Consider the following 20,952-nt stretch of genomic DNA (forward strand, 5'->3'; position numbering starts at 1 on the left):
TCTTGAAATTCAACTATTTCAAATTCTTTTTCGAATACCATTCAGATGCTTCTTTTGAATACTTTTTTCAATAGAAGTCTCTTTCAAAAAACGTCTGTTTTTGGTCATGCAAAAGCCGTAAAGTTTCGAGTGACATTTTTAGCTTTCGTCTGCGCATTGCAGAATTTCTTCTTTGTAGTCCAACAATAAATGTGTACTGCTCCTTACTTGTAATGCAACTGTCGTTGCATTACAAGTGAAGAGCTCAGAAGCCACCACGCGGCGTTGGTTGCCTTTTATATATATATATATATATATATATATATATATATATATATATATATATATATATATATATATATATATATATATATATATATATATATATACGCAGTGTGTCAATCTTTCAAAACCCATTATTTCCAGGTACAAGTTAAAAGAAAGATATTTGTTTGAAAAAACTATTGATGATATTTATAACAAAATGAAACCACCAGACAGGAAGCTGGAAAAAACACCAACAGCCATTGAATTTATATTTGTATATTATAAAAGATCTGGTGTGAACAGCATCTCAAAGTTTATCTATGATTTGTTGATTTTCAGAGTTGATGTCACGAAAAAAAACCCCACCAAGTAATTTAGGAGCGGTTCAAGAGATAGGGATGATAAAAAAAAAAAAATAAATAAACTTCACTATAAGAGACAGATACTTGTTCAAAAGTAAAAAAAAAAGATAGACGGATTTTATAAACAACTCTCGTAGTATCCACATCCACATTAAAAAAAAATACTAAAATACTGTGACTACGAATGAAATATAGATACTTTTGAAAACATATTTTGAAGATATGTATATACAGCGACTATTAGTCAAACATTCTACGTGATCAGTAATTTTTGGGAGAGATCCCACATGGTCTTTGCAAATAAGCAAAGCGTCCTTGCAGGGTCACTATAGGACCGTTTCCTGTAGTCGGGGACACGTGCTACCACTTAGGGCAGCAGAATTGAAGGGGTGTCAAATTTTATGAAAACAAAATAAAGTAAATAAATAGATAAATAAATAGAAATGTTTCATAGCCTAAAGACGCCAGCAGTTCTTTACATAGAGGTTCAATCAGCTTCAATCAACAGGTCACATGAATATTCAATCTGCATCTCCAAATAGAACATGGCGATCATATCGTTACGTATGTGACATTCTGTCGTGGTTTCTTTGCAAATAATAATAAAAACTAGTTTAAAGTTATTGAAACAACTTTTGCTTTTCTTTATTATGATAACAGAGAATATCTAGGATAATTTTAACGGTAATAATTTTATTGTTAGACATTTCTATTTTATTTTCTCACCAAAATTTAAAATGTTGCGTTACGTGCATGACTCAGGAAATCCGTAAATAAGCTATACCTCATTTTATTCAATAATTTCGGGTGAAATTTTGAAAGTGAAATGCACTGAGTTGTTTTGCATGTGTCTGCACATATTAGGTAACTATTCCATATAATATTTTTTCTTCTGAAGTTTATACATTGCCAGTAAAAACAATTTTAATAGCAAAATATGCATTATTTAATTCAATTTAGCATCCTATGAGCTAAAACTCTCAATAATTGTGCCACCAGAGGTGCTCAAGAGGGGAGGGGGTTCACGGCACAGACTGCGCAACAGAGCATAATAACGAAAAATTTCAAAACAAATTGCAATCTCTCATTTGAAAATTTGTCATTATTAACATTGTTTCTGTAAGTTAGATGCATAATGTTTTTGTTCGTATTCAGGATTGATCGTTAAAATAATTTTATGTCAAAAATACTAATTAGTTTCTCACCATTCTCTTAATGTATTGAAAGTTTCCCATTAAGTATTATCTTTCTATTGAAATGAGAACAAACTCAGTATTATTGTAATGAAACAGATGTGATGCTTTTGAGCGATTGTCTGCAATTGGGTGGCTTCGGCCTTAGCGTCTGATCAATTATTGCTTTTAATCAACCAAATTTATGTAAAAAACAAAAACATTAAGACTTTTTAGATATAAAGCAGTTTTGAACTGCATTTTCTTTTTTCTTACAACGTTATAATTTCATGTTTAAAATTAATAAGACATGAATCGTTTAAATATTTAATTGTAAGTATTACGTATTTAAAGAGCATGTGGAAAGAAAGAAAAGGTGGTAAAAAGCAGAAAAAAAAATAAATAAATAAAAAATTAAAAAAAAAAAAAACGTTTTATGTAGAGGGGCTAAATTGTTGCTTGTGGAAATTTTCCTGCATTGAAAACTGCTGCTTCGATGCATCACTACTGTATGATGTAGGGTATAAAACCAATTTGAGTGCTTTTAGTGTCCAAATAGTAATCCTTCGTTTCATAAACTTTTGATGCATGTATACCGTAGAAAGTGGAGAAAAGGAGTAAGAAAGGAAAAAACATAAACGTGTGAACCAGTTTGTACCAAAAACCAAATGTTTGTGGAACCAAAAGCATTAGTAAGGATTGCTATAATCGCCCCAAAGTTTTTTGTTACTTGGAATTAAGACAACAGATAACGTCCAATCAGTTAACTTGGTGCATTTTTAACGTTGTTTTTTTAATTTACGTCTTTAAGTGCACAAACTTTTAATTCTGTTTGTCCTTTCATTTATTTTCAAAAAAGTACTGTGGTATGTATAACTCAATATAGAATATTTTTTGTGCTTATGCTTCCCTTCATTTGTGTACAAAATATGATTTCACAATTTTTTCTCCCTCTTATTCACAATTTGAGCTTTTATGGTATTTTTAGGCATTTTGTAAGCAATGCATTATCAAGCTTGATATTAGTTGAATGACAGATGAGTAATGTTGTCCCCACGAGGCAACCGGAATCTTCTTTCAGGAAGGGTTGGTTTGTAAAAAATGTGTAAATAAAGTAAACACACCAGTAGTTGCTAGTGCTTAGTAGTGCTTCAGTAGGGGACACTTCAAGGTTTATATTTGAAACTAGTGGCACCCGCACGGCTTTGCCGAAATTGAAAAGGTCATTTGGTTCGTCTGTATATTTACAAATAATGGATGATAAATTTCTTGCCAATTTGCTGTGCTTGCCCATGATACGGTTCCACGTTATGATCGTTTGGTAATTTACTCGCCCACGTTGTGATAATTCGCTCAGTGAAAAGTTCTTAAAATTGGAATAGAAAAAGAACAAAATCGAATTTTCGAAAAATCGCTTCAAGGTACACACCCCTATGCTATAAACTGATTCTGCGTCAAATTTTATGAAAATCGGCTGAACGGTCTAGACGCTATGCGCGTCACAGAGATCCTGACAGACAGAGAGAGATCCGGACAGAGAGACTACCAGCTTTATTATTAGTAAAGAAAATAGGATTCCCCAGGCTTCCCAATGGATTCAAACGTGCAGCAGGTAATACCTGCACGCTTGATGCACTTTTGAATCCATTGGGAGACCTGGAATTCTATTTTTTCAAATATAAACCTTGACGCGGCTATCTTATCATAGTAAGGACTGACTACATAATGCAGGCCTGTTATTTACAGGGTCAGGGGGATCAATTGCACCTCCTTGGATTTGAAAAATTAATAATTTTACGCATACAAATAAGTAAGCGTGGTTCTTGTTGTTTTCCGGCATTAAGTATACAGCATTTGCCAAGTGCCTGGAAATGCTCGAAACGGCTGGCCTTACATGATGTAATAGATTGGAGGGGGGCCTAAAATCCTTGCCATTTGCGCTTACCCCTCCCTATCTTGAATCCTGGCTAAGCATATGAGCAAGTTATAAACAGTGTCAAAACAAACCTCGCAGAGACACTAGAAATGAAGTATTAGGCAACGAAATCACTGAATGCAAGAAGACAGTGAGGAAACTGAAAATAACTAGAAAATTTTTAAGTCAAGCAGCAAAAGCGAAAAAAATAGCAATAATAAGCACATTTGGGTTTTGTTTGTCCAATTTGGCCAATTTCAAAGACAAAATATGGGAATTTTTTACAACACCATTAATATGCCGTGAGCCATAGTGAACATAGGTGCCAATCATACAAAAAAACCAAAAAAAAAAAAAAATCCGAATTTCAGCAGCCGTTCATATCTATGTCACTAGCAATCAAAGAACATAAGCCCAAAAATGAACCAAACCAAATTCTTATCCATAATCACAGCCAAAAATAATATCCAATGGCTAACTTCCAAACTGCTAATTAAAATATTATTCACCAGTACACCAGTTTTTCCAGAAACTTAATTTCTAAAGCGCTTATATTTGAAAATTTTATTTTCATTTGAAAGCGAGTTGATGATTTCGAATTCTCATTCAAATTTCCTGTGAAATAAATTATTCCAAGAAAAACATTTTTACTGACTCATGAATGCCAATTTTGTGAGATATTGACTGAAAAATAAAATTACCTTCTTATATCATAAATGGTATGGTGGTGCCACAATAGAAACAAAAATTACTATCTTCTAGAAAATTAGCTGAGTGATTAACCAAAATGGTAGAGTTGAGATTAAGACTGTTCGGATACATAGAAATAGATTAGGTAAATTGAGAAGACATTTTATCTTATAAGCAGTAGTTTATTTAGAACCTATTCACTTTCGCATGTGATAGTAAAAAATAAAATAAATAAATCATGCTCAAAATAATATAACAGCCTTTCCTTAAGAAACAACTTAAGATGCAGATTTTTACCTCAAATTTTTAGGATGTATTTTTCAATCTCAAAATTGAGGGTTTTTTTTTTTTTTTTTTTTTTTTTTTAATGTTTCAGATACTACTAGTACGCTGGGCCTAAGTGTCCCGAAAAAATTGGTTGCGCCTCAAAATCTCCAGTCAGTCGTTCAAAGGATGTTCACCTCTTACTGCAGTACTGATCTTGCTCAATTTTTTCTCCTCTCCCTAAATGTTTTTTAATGATTCCATTCATCAATAATGATTTTTTGGAAAATAGACCATCATCAATAAGTATTTTTTTTAGAGAGGAAAAAAAATCAACAATAATGTTTTTTTTTTTGGGGGGGGGGGACAGTAGGAAATAAACATAATTACGGATGAATGATATTTTTCAGAAAATATGAGCGGTCCTATCATAATCCCACAATCGTCTCTCTATTTAGTATTTTAGAAAAAAAAATCAATACATATAATAGGAAATTAGAAGTTTTTTGAAAGAAGATGATAACTAATATTCAGATTATCTCTGGTCAGTATAAGAAAACTGAAAAGTAATTTAAATATTGCTTTCAGTTTTAAGTAAAAAAACAGAAGAACACGGGAAGAGTAGAAAGGGAATCGATTTATCACCATCCCTCGCATCTTCCCTTACCAACTATCGGGAGCATGCGCGCTACTAGCCAATCATTCATAGCCGTACAGTAGGTCTTCACCATTCGGTACAAAGTACCTTCAGCACTGTGGGTCGCAGGAATCGGCTACTTGTTTTCGGATACTCTATCAGCACAGCCAGACTGTGAGCGGTCTCCCATTCTGATTCGTTACGCCAAGTTATTTTCCGTTATTCCTCAATTATCTTCAGTTTCTTTTTCTTGTAGAAGCGGTATCTGTTCCTCATCGAAAATGGTTGATCAAGCTACTTTAGAGAAATTGGAGTCTGGCTTCCGAAAACTCCAAGATGCCAAAAATTGTAAATCCTTATTAAAAAAGCACTTGACCAAGGAAATTTTTGACAAATTGAAAAATAGGAAGACCGCTATGGGAGCCACACTTCTGGACGTAATACAATCAGGTAAGTGAGCATAATGTCATATTTTTTGGTATCACGTTGAATCCGTTTTTAAAGAAAATCTTGTTGTAAGTACTTTTAAAAATCCAGTTTTTCCTAATTCGTACGAAATTCGAAAATATATTTTTTACTTAATGTGGTCGTCTTTCATAATAATTACGTTGAAAATTATGTATAATTTCTCTCTTCAGGTATTCCTGACATAAGAACATACTTTAAGGAGAACACGTTTAACTCTCTCGAAGAGTAAAACTCATTAAAATAACGTGGAAAATAGTGACAAGTGTTAAAAAAGCAAAAATTCCGTCAACATTCCTCTTCTGTTTGAGAAAATAATAATTATTATTAAATGTTAAATTAATGAAAAGTAACATTAAGATTTTTTTACGATTTCAATGTAAATAATAATGGATTTTTAAACTAACTGTTTTTATCTGTAGAATATGAGCATGAATAACCTTTTCTTGAAATTAAATATGGATTTAGGATAGCTAAAAATGTTTGAAATAAAATTAGCATTAACAACATGGTCTGCAGCAGTGAGTCAGCATTTCCACTAAGATGTACGACAGAAAGACAAACTTGTTAAAACTAATCCTGCTATACCGTGCCTCGATATATCACGGAATCGGATATGCCGCAGGTCACCTGAGGATAGTTAAAAGATTTATTAGAAAAGCCCGTTTTTGTTTTAATTTCGCGAAGTCTATCGTCTAATTTATTTATAACCATGATAAATTTTTGGAAGTGATTTATTTTCCTATCTACATTCATCGTTTATTCCTATAATTTCTTTTCATTAATACTAAATTGAAGTTGACTTGCATTCAGGAAAAATAACTTTACTTTGATTACGTTACAAAGCAAGTAAAAAACATTTTTTTCACACCCCGCCACAAAATAATAGGGTTTCATTATTTTTAAAATAATTTCGAAATCTTCTCTTCTTTAATTAAAAAAAAAGGTTGTTGAAAAGTTAATGAGCATCAAAGAAGATTAAAATGCTCACCAATCAAATTAATAGTTTATTAAAGAACGCAATATTCTTAGTTTTTCAATTTTATGTTTCTCCTTTAAAATTTTAATGTCGGAGGAATTGCATCATATTCTAATATAAAATCAATTTACTTATTGTCGGACAAAAATTACACGTATGGGGCTGTTCTAAAAATTTTAATGCATTATTTAATTTAAAGAGCATTTGTAACCGCAAGAGAAGAGAAAATCCTCCATGAGACGTTAACCTTGAACGGGAGGATGAAGGTCTCGAGCCGGTAATATGACCGCCATATCTTATCCTCATCTTTAATTTTTCGTAAATAATTCACTTACATTTCTTGGTTATCTTAAATTTTACCATGATTTAAGGCAGGTTATTAGATGAAATTAGTGCAACAAAAAAGTCGCATGCAGATTAAATTGATAATATTATTTTAAATGATTCAGTTATTGTAAAAGCCCTTATTAATTAAGCAAGGCTTTAATTTTCGTGCGCCAGTTGTAATCGCAAAAATTTAAGATTCGCAAAGAATTTCAACTTTATACTGTATCAACTTTTGGTTCCGTTCGTATAAAATTAGCGAAATTTTCTGCTCGCGAAATCCGCATATCTCAATTTTCGTGAAAATTTCTGCTCGCGATAATACGTGCAAATAAGTTAATTTTTGTTCTTATCACTGTAACATTTTCATCATTTGTTGCAATTTAAGCTTCATTAAGCTACTTTAAAAAAATGTTATCTTTATTTATAAAATATATTGTTCACAACTGTATTGGAGAATAAGTAACTGATCAAAATCATCATAGGTTCATTAAAAATGTGTACATTTTTCTGAAAATTTCCTCGTTGAATTTAAAACAATGTTATTTTTGTGTTCTCATTGTTATCATCTAAGAAAGAAAACTATAAATAGTCATTTTTTCGAAACATTATGAAGAAAATTAAAATCCATAGGTAAATTGTATCTATGTATTTTGTCAGTTTGATCAAGTATCCCCCATGAAAGGATCGAGTATGCCTTAATGTGGGGGTACGTGATCTCTTTATAAAAATATTAAAAAAAAATTATTTTACCAAAACTTGTTTATTTTCAACTGAAAAAAGTTCGACCAGATAGAGGAGAAAATTACGATTGTTTACGCAATGTAAATATATATATATATATATATATATATATATATATATATATATATATATATATATATATATATATATATATATATATATATATATATATATATAATTTGTAGCAGAGAAAAAATTGAAAACTTATAATATATATATATATATTTATATATATATATATATTCATTTCAATACTCTATTTTAAATTTCAAATCCTGATATTCAATTAAAACTTTCAGTCCAGAGCAGCAGTTCATTGTTTTTTCAGAAAACTTTTTGACATATTTTAGTTTTGCAGCAAACGCGAAACGGCAGGTGGATGATGCAGGAAATTCCTACCTTGCAGCTATAACAAGTCTGTTTTTCAGATTTTTACCATCCACCCCTGGCAGGGTCGATCCCCAGTAGCTTCCGGTAGCAACGCGACGCTAAGAAAAGTTTGAAGGTCACCCCTTATCCAAAAGAAAACATTCCCTACCCTCAAGACCCTTTTTGCTTTTTCTTTCACCATACCATTCATTCATACGTGTGCATGGCATCCGTTCAATTCCTATCTCTAAGGCAGTGAAAATTCTTTTTTTTCCCTTCTAACTATTTGGGGCAGCAAAAACTGCTTTACATCAAATACAGAAAGAATTAACAAGGATATATTTGTGAGTTCAAGTACAATAGGTCAAGGAAATAATTGCGAAAATGTTTGAAAATAAATTAATACACTTAAGAGTAATTTATATGTTTATTAAATAAATTTAATTATAAATTAATATAATTAAATTTTATAATAGTTAATAGGGCAACAGAAAGTAAACAGAAATTGAGGAAAAAAATGTGTAAAAAATATCTGAAATAAAAAAAATCTTTTAATACCAGAAAATTGCTTAAAAAACCCTTTTTACCCTTTGACGACAAACGGGACATATAGCGTCTTACTGGAAAAACCACGTCGAATATTTTATCTTATTGTCATTTAAATAGTTTTTAAACAATAAATATTAGTTTTCTGAAATGCTAATGTGATGTCCGCTCACCCGCCGACAATAATGTGGCACACCTCAAAAAAAAAAAAAAAAAAAAAAAAAAAAAAAAAAAAAAAAAAAAAGGAGAAAATTAAGGTAATACTACTTTTTACTAATTAATTCTCTAATAATACAATGCACATAAAAACTTACAAAGCTATGAATACTAGTTGGTTATGTAGTCGAATTAATAATGTATATATGAAGTGATTCTACATAAAAACAAATAACTGTTTTGAGTGAAATTCTAATTTCTTTCATCAATTTAAAAGCCGGTAAAACTACTTGGTCACTCTGAAATGTTTAGTTCAGTTAGTGCTGAAACCAAATAAAATCGGTTAGAAAATTATCCAAAACTCTGACTTAAAAAATAAATAAATAAAATAATTCCACACACATACTGAAAGAATCATTTGTACTGTAAAATACATTTTAATTTCAAAGTATCATTTCCTGATTCATGTATCTTTAAAATTGTTTCAATTTTCACAAATATTTTAAGTGACACTTGAGAGAAATGAACGGGTATTAATAAAACATTTTTTCCCTTTTATATGTTGGAGCGTTTTACCTGTATGATCAAAAGTGAAACTTAGAAATCATAAATTAAAACTGCATTTTTATTTGGAGAACTAAAGGCAATAAATCTTCATAAAGTTTTGATCCTTGATAATAAGATCCATCATTATAAATAGGAATAATTTCCTAGCATAATGTATCCAAATGTTGCGGAATGATATCAAAGACATTCATTCACAATTTTATCCACAGTGTATTAGTAGAATCTAACACTATATCTAAAATCAATTAGCATCCAAGACATCTATTCATACTTTCATGCTCTCTGTATTTGTAGAACCTAATACTATTGTAATTCTTAACAGTTTTTTCATCATCCCCAATAAATTACTTATTCCGAAATATTGTCTCTAGCTACCAGTTTGAATTACCACATGCTCCACAATGCCTCCCAAAATAGCTATTGCAAATTCATGTTTCCATATTTATTTAGTAGAAATTAATTATTTAGAAGGATGGGATGATGTCAAATTTAATTCAACTCTGCATGCAAATGAACTGAAATCCAAATAATGTCTTAATTGATTTAAAAAAAAAAAATCTCATTTCTCAATGTGCAAGATAAAAAAAAAAAAAACACCTGAATAAATTCAAATAAACAAAGAAAAAAAATAGAGCATGCACAAACAAATGTTCTCTCATTAAAGCTGAGATTACCAACAAACTGGTAGGTATAATTATTTTAGCACATTAGCGAGAGTCCTTAAGCAATGGTGCGGTTCAACTCAAAAATGAAGGTGAAAGCTTAGGTAATAAGCAGTAAGTTACCGTCCGTAAGCCATGGCTACGACCAAACTACATGCAAAATACCAACGGCCCGGTTATGATACCTCTGAATAGCTGAATCTAATAAAAAATAACCGCACCAAAATATCGTGGTCCATTTTGGAGATAACGCAGTTCAAAAAAAATTCCGAAAATCGCAAATGAGACATGACGCCCAGGTTGCCATCTTTAGTGGACTGTATCTTCTTCCAGGAAATTTTTTGGGAAAAGCAATCGTGTGCCTCTACAGTGGCGTAGCGTAGGGGGGCAAAGGGGGCACTCGCCCCGGGCGGCACTTTGCTATGGGGCGGCAAATTCTGTAACACTACATAAAAATTAAAAAAGTTTTTATTATTCTTATTTTTATTTTTTTTTTAATTTTTTTTAAGAAGGCACTTTGCTAGGAATGGCGAATTATGTCTCACTAAATGAACATCAAAACCTTTTTTTTACTCTTCAGTTCTAAATTATCTCAAGAAATTTTTCTCGTTCAAACACGAGCACGAAATACTGGATACTAACATGTATGCTGATTATTTATCACTGGAGCTGACATAGTAAGATGATAAGGGAGAGTTCAACCTCGTTGAAGAGGATTATGAATATCATAAAAAACGACAAGCAGTCCGAGGCGGACAGGATCCCCCAAGGGAGCGCCAACCTTGACTACCAAAGGGCGCAAAAAATAATAATAATAATAATAATAAAGAAAAAACCACGAAGGTGCACAGATTGTTAGAGGGCGTAAAAAAAGAAGGAAAAGCGAAGGCGCACACGTTCGAGGACGCAAAAAAAGTAATTAAAAAATTTTTAAATTTTCAACATTTTTTTACATCTTGAATTCAAATTATGTATTTTGCAATCAAGATTCACGAGTGTGTCTGTGTAGGCGTGTGTGTGAGTAGGCATGTGTATGTGTGTTTAGGCATGTGTGCGTGTGTAGGGCATAGACGCCAGGTTTGGTCTCGCTCGCAGAGGCCAGTGGAAGGTGGAGTTCGCAGAGTTAAGTTTTATGCTTAAGTTAAGTCTTGAATGAACGCAAACAATTTCTGACCATGGCTACAAAAGTTTTTTATTTTGAGTTTTATTGAGAAAACAAAGGAGGCACACGCGTTCAAAGGAACAAACAAGTTTATAACAAAAGGCGCACAGATTCAAAAAAAAAAAAAAAAAAAAAAAAAAAAAAAAACGAAAGAGCGGAGGGCGCAAAGATTTTTAGGGGGAAACAAAAGTGCACAGGTTTGATTGCGTAAAAAAGCAAAGGCGCACAGGTTCAAGCCCGCCCCCTCCCCCAAAAAAAAGAAAGCAAAAAAGAAATATACAAAGTCGCATAAGTTTAAGGGCGTCGAAAAAACCAAAAAATAAAAATATACGAAGTCTTACAGAGGACGTTTGAGGGCGCATCGGCTCGCAGACCAGTCCGCCATGCAAGCAGTTATTACCAGTGATGTTCTCGTCAATTTTTCTGAGGGTTTGCTCCCAGTAATCCATTACGTACAATATCTGTGTGCGATCATATGCGCAATATGTTATGATATGAAAATTTTTGAAGCTTGAGGGTATAGTTATATGTCAAAAAAAAAAAAAATGTTTGAGAGTATACGGCGTGGAGTATAATATCCTATGGGATCGGAACACCCCTGGTCATTGCCTTAACTAACTCCGTGAGTGCGCCTCTATTTGTTCCCAAAAGCCTTATGCCCCTGTGTTTTTTTTTAGCGCCCTTGATCATAAGCATCTTTTTTTTTTTTTGGTGCTCTCAAACCTGACCGTTCCCCTTTCCATCTTTTCTTTGCCCCCGAACCTGTGCGCTTGTTTCTTTTCGTGCCTTCAGATCTATGCACTTTTTTTTTTTTTTTTTTGCGCCCTTCGGGTTTGGGAGTCAAGATTGGCCCACTCTTAGGGGACCCAGTCCACCCCTGGTAGAAAGATCCGTTTTTGGGTCCAAACCGTCGATTTCGAATAAAAAAAGAATTATTCATCGACTTTTTTTCAAAAAAGTCTATAAACCTTTCCAGCACTAACCCAGGCAAACTCAAAAATTTAACGAAATCGGTCCGGTATTTTCCGAGTTTACCCCAGACATATTAATATGGAGTTTGTGTTTTGTATTGTCCGTTTTCCACGAGAAGGCACTTGACTCCTCTTTCGTCACGTGGTATCCGATGATTCTATTTCGCTGTTTTTGGCCGGATCATAGCATTTTGTTGTAAAAGCAGCAATTTTTAAAATGAAGGAATAACTAAAATGACAACAGACTAGTGATTCAAGTGATGTAAAGGACGCTAAGACTTTTTTGCACGCCCAGGTTAAGACTGTCCGGTTGTCTCCTTTAGAAGCGCGTAGGTTGCTTACCGATCACCCCGCGTAAAATGGAGCTCTGCGTTCCAGGAGGCGTAGCGATATGCCTTCTCGTGAAAAACAGACACTATATGTGTGATCGTAATTTCAATAAATATAAATTATTTAGGAAGTTTTACAACTAAAGGTCTGTGGAGTCGACTCATATGCAACATACGGTGCTTCAAGATGTATATATATATATATTTTAATTTGTATGTATTTTATTTATTTATTTGCATGTTTTTTTTTTCAACGTGCACATTTTTTCGGACATGGACCAGAATACAAAGATATTTTGATAAGCCGATATTTTGATTTTTCATCGAGAAGTACAATCGAAAGCAAATTGTGGGGGAAAAAAAGATCGTTTTGATGATTTTTTAAATATATTAGGGTATTTTAGGTACCACCTTGAGGGTCCCTCATTGCGACAAATGTTCATGTTTTTAACTTTTATTTTCTCTAATCCCTCAGAAGAATGTTAACGGTAAACATAATGCCCTCTCCCGCTCCAAATAAAAATAACGACTTTAAAACAGTCAAAAACAGAAACAATTTGAAGGGGGAGGAAGTGGCACTATCTCCAACACTCTAAAATGGCATGGGTAGGGGGAAACGGTGGTCATATTTGGATTCAGGGGGTCATTTTATGTAATGACATTTTATACAACATTTTACAGAACATTGATAGAATCGACATTGATAGTGTTGTTAAAGATTTTCCGTTAATAAAAAGTAGAAAATTAATAGTCTAGGTTAAGAAGAAAAAATCTTTTCAAGTATAAATATATGTATCTATCAGGTAATTTATAATCATATTTTTGTTTCTTCTTCTTTCCAGTAAAAGGTTTAAGAATTACTACCAGTATATACAGTTTTTGATCACGTTTCAAATGTTTTGATTTAAAAAAATATTATCTCTCATAATTCAAATATTTTTGAAAAATATTTCGATCAACAATATTTCCTGTTGACGTAAGATTATATTAAAATGTAAAATTTGTTTTGGATAGTAAAATCCTGTTTTCGTTCTGTAAAATACTAAAAATGCTATTTTTTAGGGGGAGGGGGGGGGGGCATTTAGCAGGAGAGTGTTTTCGTTCTGTAAAATACTAAAAATGTCGTTTTTTAGGGGGAGGGGGTGAGGCATTTAGCAGGAGAGTGCAAGAGGGGCGGCAAATTTTGTGCCTGCCCCGGGCGGCAGAAACCTACGCTACGCCGCTGTGCCTCTAACTTACTTTTTAGTAAATTTTGACATAAGTTAAATTCAAAAACTTCCGAGACTATGAAAGAAAGCCCCCTACATGGATAAATAACCAATATGGACCCAAATGTACCAGTAAATAATTGTATTAAGTTTATAATTTTCGAAAAAAAAAAATGGTACTGCATGGTTTACATTTAAGCAAATAATGCAACAGATAAGAATAAAATTCATGGTTTTTTCCGTGCTCTGCAATCATATCATTTCTTGGAAAATACATATTTGTTACGGAATTTTTGTTTTATTTGGAAACTATGGAAATCTTGTTTTGCGTCTAACCGATCGAAAAAATCCATTTTAGTAGAAAATGCAACTTGCAATAAATAAGTGTTGCTCTAACGCTTTCGTCAGAGTATTGAATTTATTGATTGGATTTTGATTTTAGCATCGAATCAAAAATTTACGTCAGAGCAAGTGAAGGAAACTACTTAGTTAAGTGGAGTTTACATGAAAGACGTGATATATTTTTTGATACCGGCCGTCTTTTACTTTTACTTTTGAAGAGCATTACTTAATGGCTATATTCTACTGGATATTCAATATTTAAAAAAAAAAAAAATGTGTCTGAGCAACTCAATCAATGAGATCTGCAGTACCATATCGGAAAATTTCGTCGCTTGTAACAGTATGTATATCATTAATCATCTTTAACGTATTTTATAAAAAATATTAAAAACATTACGCTTACTAAGTTCGTTAGAAACCAAAAAAGTTAGTTTGACCAGAAAATGAAGCCTATAAAAATATATTACATATTGGAGCCAAAAACATTTGTTAAATCAATCACGCAATTTTTATTTGGCCTTCAATTAGTTAAAGTTAAAGTATCATACTTATCCTCCATATACGTCATATACTCTCAAACACTTTTCAGAAATATAGCATATACCCTCAAGCTTCATAAATTTTCATATTATGACATACTATGTATATGACCACATTCACAAACTGCGCAATGGATTACTGAGAGTATACCCTCAGAAAAATTGATAGGATCATCACTGATCATACTTATTACTGTTGAAAGTTTTAAATTTACCTAAATTATTTCGAAGCTGACAAAGATGCTACTGAAGTTTTTTAAATATTGAATACGACTTTTGGGATAAGACATTTTTTGCTGCTGCTGCTGCTCAAAAAACGTGTATTCAATAACGCGCATCCGATGACCAGAGCGCAGGTAAAATTGAGTTACATGTTACATAGTCTACAGTTGGTTAGCTTCAAGTTTATGATTGCAAATGCTGACCTATCCTGACCAGAAATTTCTTGCACCTCATGAATTTTATTTTTACCTTTAGATTTAGTTTATAATCAAATCATTTGCATCAGAATAATTTGGGTTCATAAACTCAAGCTCAAAGTCATGTAACATTGTAACAAAGTTACGAGAGTTCCCCCCCCCCCCCCTTTTTAAATATCTGACTACAATTAGATACTTTTGAGTATGTAGTTCCGTAGATGGTGCGCACACATTTTCCCAGTTTTATAAAGAATTTTTGAAAGGCGGTCTGCAAATATCCAATCAAGGAACCAACCAAGCGCCTAATTTATTTACTTGTTAATTTTTTTTTACATGATATATATAACTATTGTCTCTGGTAATTTATTAGAGATTGAAATCTATGCTAAGATGGAAAGATTTCAAAAGATAGCGTAGCTGTATATAAATATTCTTTTCTAAAAAACTAAACAAAAATAAATAAATAGAAAATGAAAAACAGGTTTGTATGCGATCTTTTGACTTCCCAAACTTATAAAAAGGAAAAGCAGAAAAAAAAAATCTACTTGAAACCAGATGACCAGATGATTGCTAGTACAAAATTGAATATTTTCTTGTTCCGAGACATAAACTATAAAAGTAGTAATTCACAAAACATAACATTTTCAGACTGGCCAACCTTAGGAAATGAAAAAGCAGAAGAAGACAACAACAAAATAGGAGAAATATTTGTAACTTTTGGAGCCAGACGAATGCTGATACAAAATTGATAATTTTTATTCTTCTTAGACACAAATTACAGAAAAATGAATCCTAAAAATATTACATTTATATTTCTAAGTTAACAAGTTTTTAAAGATGATTCAAAAATTAAAAAACTTTTTTTTATTTTAAAAATTTATCCACTACGTTGTATGCAACATCTTTCTTCAGTCTAGTAATGCATTAAAACTTTTAATGTAATGAAATTTATTCAATCATAATTAGTTTTCATACATGGTAATAAGAAACCAGATTATAAAACTAAACTTTATATGATAAAATATCATCCAGCAACAACCTTTTGAAAAGAAAAATTTACATCAGAAGTAATTGATTGTTTAAAGTTGCTACTAGCCGCTTTAGCATTTTTCAAAGACATGATCAATTTTTGGTGAAACAAATGTCTGATTCCTTAACAGTTAGTTATTAGGTTTTCTAAATTCTTAGTACTAAATTAATACAAAAATACAAATAATATTGACAGTATTCCTGACAAGCGAAGTTTGACACCTTTTTAACCCCATAAAAGCAGGAGAAAATTCTGTGGTCGCCGGAAGACAGAGATAGGTCATTAAAGCAGGAGGGCTTGGCATGTCTGGATCTTGTATTTTGAGACTGTTCTACCTCTATATATATCTAGTCCTTAGTTCTTCGAATAAAGATTCATTGGAATATATCATTTTAATTTTGAGAGACTTATCCTCAGATAAGTCTGGAGTGCACACTCTACCTTTTTTTGTGACATTTTCATTACACTTATTTTTTTGTCTAGACAGAAAAATATTTAGGTAAATTTTCCAATGACTGAGCAATTGCACTGAACTGGTGATTGAGTTCATTAATATTTAGAAATAAATTAAGATGGTAATTAATTTTTTAGGAGGGACTAACTCAGATAACAGATCCAGTTTCCGTTCTTTAAAGCTCATATGGTTGTGGTTAAACAATTTAAAAATAACGGGAAGAAATATGTTTTAAGCTGTCATTTGGGTTGGTTGGGTGAAACTAAAAGTTACGAAATAAACTTGTAGTCACAAGGGTTTTTCAAAAAATTCGTGAGAGAACAGTTCCCTCTCGTATTTCTTGTTGTGTGGTGAGGTTTTTTTCACTGATAAAGATGCTGGATTGTAGCATAGAAATAGCTATATGCTGTATTTTCTTGAAAATTTGTGCTTTATTCACGTTGGTTTTTCCCTTTAATCAAGGACTTGTAATAATTGGTGTTTTTGTAGGGTGCCTTGTGCAACACTTGATATGGCTATAAAAATGAAACTGTCCCAACGCAGATTTTTTTTCGTAAAATAATTTTTTCACAAAATCAGAGTTTTTCTCAACAGCATTAAAGATTCCACGTTGTATCGCGCAATAAAATAAACTCTTCATCAACCTCTTGTTGCTCTCATGCAATTTCCCATTAGATAGTGGGAAAAGACTTGATCAATATCTGTGCCATAAATTGTTTGATAAATATTTATAGCAGACAGAAATTCAGAAAACTGTTTACGAGAAGAAATAAAACAAAATCGTACAAACAAATCGCGTGCCCGATATGTGCGAAAATAACTGATCAATTTAGTTCCTTTCAGCTTCTCTTTTAAGCTTTTCATTCAAACATAATCGATAGGGAAAAACGACCGTAAGTTTCGTTGTCATGGGAACAACCCAGCCTCCACGCTAGATCGATTCAAACTATTCTTCGAGAGGCTGATTTCATTAAAGAGAGATACCGGAACCCTTTAAGTGCTGGATTTATTTTAAGACTAAACACAAAAAAAGTTTGAGAGCATTTCACTTGATGAGACATTTAATGCACTCAAGCACATCCACTTAATAATAATAATAATAATAATAAATATATATATTATATAATGTTCCCGCGCGAAAGCGAGAAATTCGGTAAATGTCAACATTATCCAGTGAATATCAACAATCAACATCCACATAGCAAAGACATTGGGCGAAAAATCGAACGTTTCAGATGAATCACCGGAGAAAGTCTATATTCTCAAATGTCGGTTTTTCACGATTGCATATATATATATGTATTGAGGGAAAGGGAATGAGATTTGAATGCCCCTGCAAGAGTCTCTCTCGATTTAGAAATCAGATTCACCTCAAAAATTTAGTCAAGCTTCTTTTCCCGCTTTAAATTTTAGATAAAAATTTAGCATAGTGGAAAATGGGAAAGAGGGGAAGTGGCAATTGTATTTATCAAAATAATACATCTGTAAGTTTTTTTTAATTAAAAATAACAAACATTCTAAATTGGATAGTCAAAATAGCTCTAGTTGGGGCAAACCTAACCTGGAGGAGTCATAATGGGGATCGTCGTAGCTTCACAATGCTACTAGGTTAGGTTTGCTCCTACTATAGTAAAAATCAAGGCATTATCTACAGGCATCTATCTTGAACAAAGAAGAAACAGAGCTTGATCTAGATGTCCTTTTCAGTCAGAACTTATGAGTTTAGTCAGCAGTGCAATGTAGCAAGTAGCAAAGCCAACATAATTTTGGCTTTCATCAATGGATCTATTTTACAAAATTGATCAATAGATCTATTTCACAAAATTGCTTAATAGATCTATCCCACAAAATTGCTTAATAGATCTATTTCACAAAATTCCAAGGAAGTTCTTTTATTTTTATACAGTAGTTTGGTAAGACCTCATTTGGAGTATGCTGCTCAGTCTCGATCTCCTTATCTTAAAAAAGTTGTCAATTTATTGGAAAGTGTTCAGGGGAGGGCTATGAGGTTAGTAAAGGGGTTTTCTAATTTACATTATGATTCCAGGCTAATTATGTCTTGAGCAAAGGAGAGTAAGAGGGGATGTGATCTAGTTAATTAAGTTCATTAAAATGGCGAATGCTTATGGTTTCCATTTCTGCACAACTGACAAAACCAAAGTTCATCGTTTTAAGCTTTTCAAGTCCAAAGCTAATCTTGAAGTCATTAAAAATTACTACTTCAACAGGTTTGTAGGCATCTGGGACAGTTAACCAGAAGAAGCTGTTACTTGTAATGGGTTGAATGGGGAATGATAAGCTAACTAGGACCAGTCTAGCTCGGCATGTTTCTAGTCGTCACTTTTGTATGCGTCTTAAAGTTTTATTACATTCCTCGTCGTCAGAAAACTCAGAAAAAATACGGGACATGTAATATTTTCAGAAGTACGTTAAAAATATACATGACGTAATAGACGTATAATATTTGCGGAAATATGTTAAAACTATAATAGAAATTAGTTAGATCTTTCAGCACAATTTCAGACTGTTTTCATTCTTTATGAGGAACGAACAAAAAATGGATTTATATGATCCTGCCAAATTCTGTTTTTCATTTTATTATTCACCTACAATAATGACCAAAAGTGTTTGAGAGAAATTGAGTCACAGTTCAGAAGTCTCTTCCAGACTTTTCTTTCCAAAGTGCTCGAGGGTGCCTATATCAGATATTTTTTTGAAAATGATAACGTTATCTTCTTGAAACGTTTACACTTGCTACTATCAAGACAAGAGGCATTCATTCAAGGCCGATAAGAGTTTCTAAGATTCAATGCAGAAATTCCTCCCTGATGCTGACATTTCATTAAACACGTAATTCACTATTGATGAATGATTTTAATGAATATTTCAGAAAATTAATTTCAGTCTCAACTTTATTTTAAGCAACATTTATCAAAGTTAGACGATCTAAATGAAAACTCCTTCGGTGGCTTCAGACATAGCAGAAATATTATGAAATCGGAGTCTAAAAATGATTATAGTGTCAATGGAAAATAATTAATCTGAACGGGGATTTCTGCCACTTCCATAGGCAAACAAAAACTCGTGCATAAAAAACCAGAATGACGTTCTACTTATGCAAACATTTCTCATTCGTGTAACTTGATTGTAACATTTTAAAAAAATCAAATAGAGCAGATAATCATTTTTAGATAGCTACCCGAACTTTGCAAAACTTTCCTCAGCCTGAAGAGACTCGAATTTTTCCTGCTGTTTTTCTCTGTTATTTAAAACTCCACCCACTTTCTAATACAACAATGTAAGTAAAAAATTCTGATAATAGGGGTACTCCGTAATAACGTAGAGTCTGTGATGAAAATTTGAAACAATTAAAAATTCCATCTTTAAAAATTCAGAAAAAAATAAGCAAAAGCAATTCAAGAAAAAAAGGAAAATGATTACTAAAAAAAATAAACTAATTTGCCGGAAAAATCAGTCAAAAAACCTAATAGTATGAAAAATCCTTGATGATATCAAAGACCCTGTTTAGGAATATTGAAAAAAAAAAAAAAAAACCTACACTATATGACAAAAAAGTAGTGGGAGACTTTCAAAAATTCAAATTTTAAAGGATTTCTCGAGAAATAAAAGACCAATTGCTTTGTTATTTTCTGTCACATAAAAGGTATGTTCTAGCTGTCATTTTCTCATTTAAAGTTATATCAATCAAACGGTTTAGGGGACCAGCAACAAATTGAGGAAAACAAAAATGATTTTTTGATCATCGTTCATCGTAAATAGCTGAGAATATACTGTAAATTTTCAGAAATTAGTTATCTTACTATGTACAAAATATTTTACATATTTTTCGAGAAAAATATTAACTGATATTAATGAAGATATAAACATTTCTCTCAGAACTACGAATTTTATTAGAAGGTTTTTGGCTCATAACACCTTAGTTTTCCATCAAAGCTTACCAAACTGTCAGAAAACTGGACAGCACACAGGAGGAGTATAATGTTAGAAATTTGAAATTGAAGATGTCGAAAATTTTATGAAATATTAACGTTTAAAGCAATTAATTTTTCTTTTGCGCATGAGCGAAAGATAACAATTTTTTACTTTTATAATCTAAACCCTAACTAGATTCTCTAAAGTCATAATAAAATTTCAGAGCAATATCTTAAAAATTCAAAAAGTTATCAGCGTTCTAATAAGCTGAATTTGAATAGCTCTTGAACAGATTACGAATCGTGAGGGATCGTTCGCAAATAATCTGTTTTTTTATCACGAATCACTCTCCGAGATTGCAAGCAAATCTTGCGAACGACCCCTAACGAGTCGTTGCCTATCGAAGATCTATTCAATTTTGGCTCATTATATCGCTGATAACTATCTGAATTTTTTAGATATTGAAC

The 20,952-nt window shown here is 32.2% G+C and overlaps 1 protein-coding gene across 1 annotated transcript in view; it reads left to right on the forward strand.

Annotated features, from left to right (window-relative positions):
* LOC129219269 (arginine kinase Lit v 2-like) overlaps positions 1 to 20,952 on the forward strand; it is a 68,463-nt gene that overhangs the window by 14,960 nt on the left and 32,551 nt on the right. Inside the window, 1 exon segment of the mRNA XM_054853600.1 lies at positions 5,543 to 5,736. Within this exon segment, the coding sequence (XP_054709575.1) occupies positions 5,543 to 5,736 (194 nt within the window).

Source organism: Uloborus diversus, chromosome 3, assembly GCF_026930045.1.
Source record: "Uloborus diversus isolate 005 chromosome 3, Udiv.v.3.1, whole genome shotgun sequence".
Lineage (NCBI taxonomy): Eukaryota > Metazoa > Arthropoda > Arachnida > Araneae > Uloboridae > Uloborus > Uloborus diversus.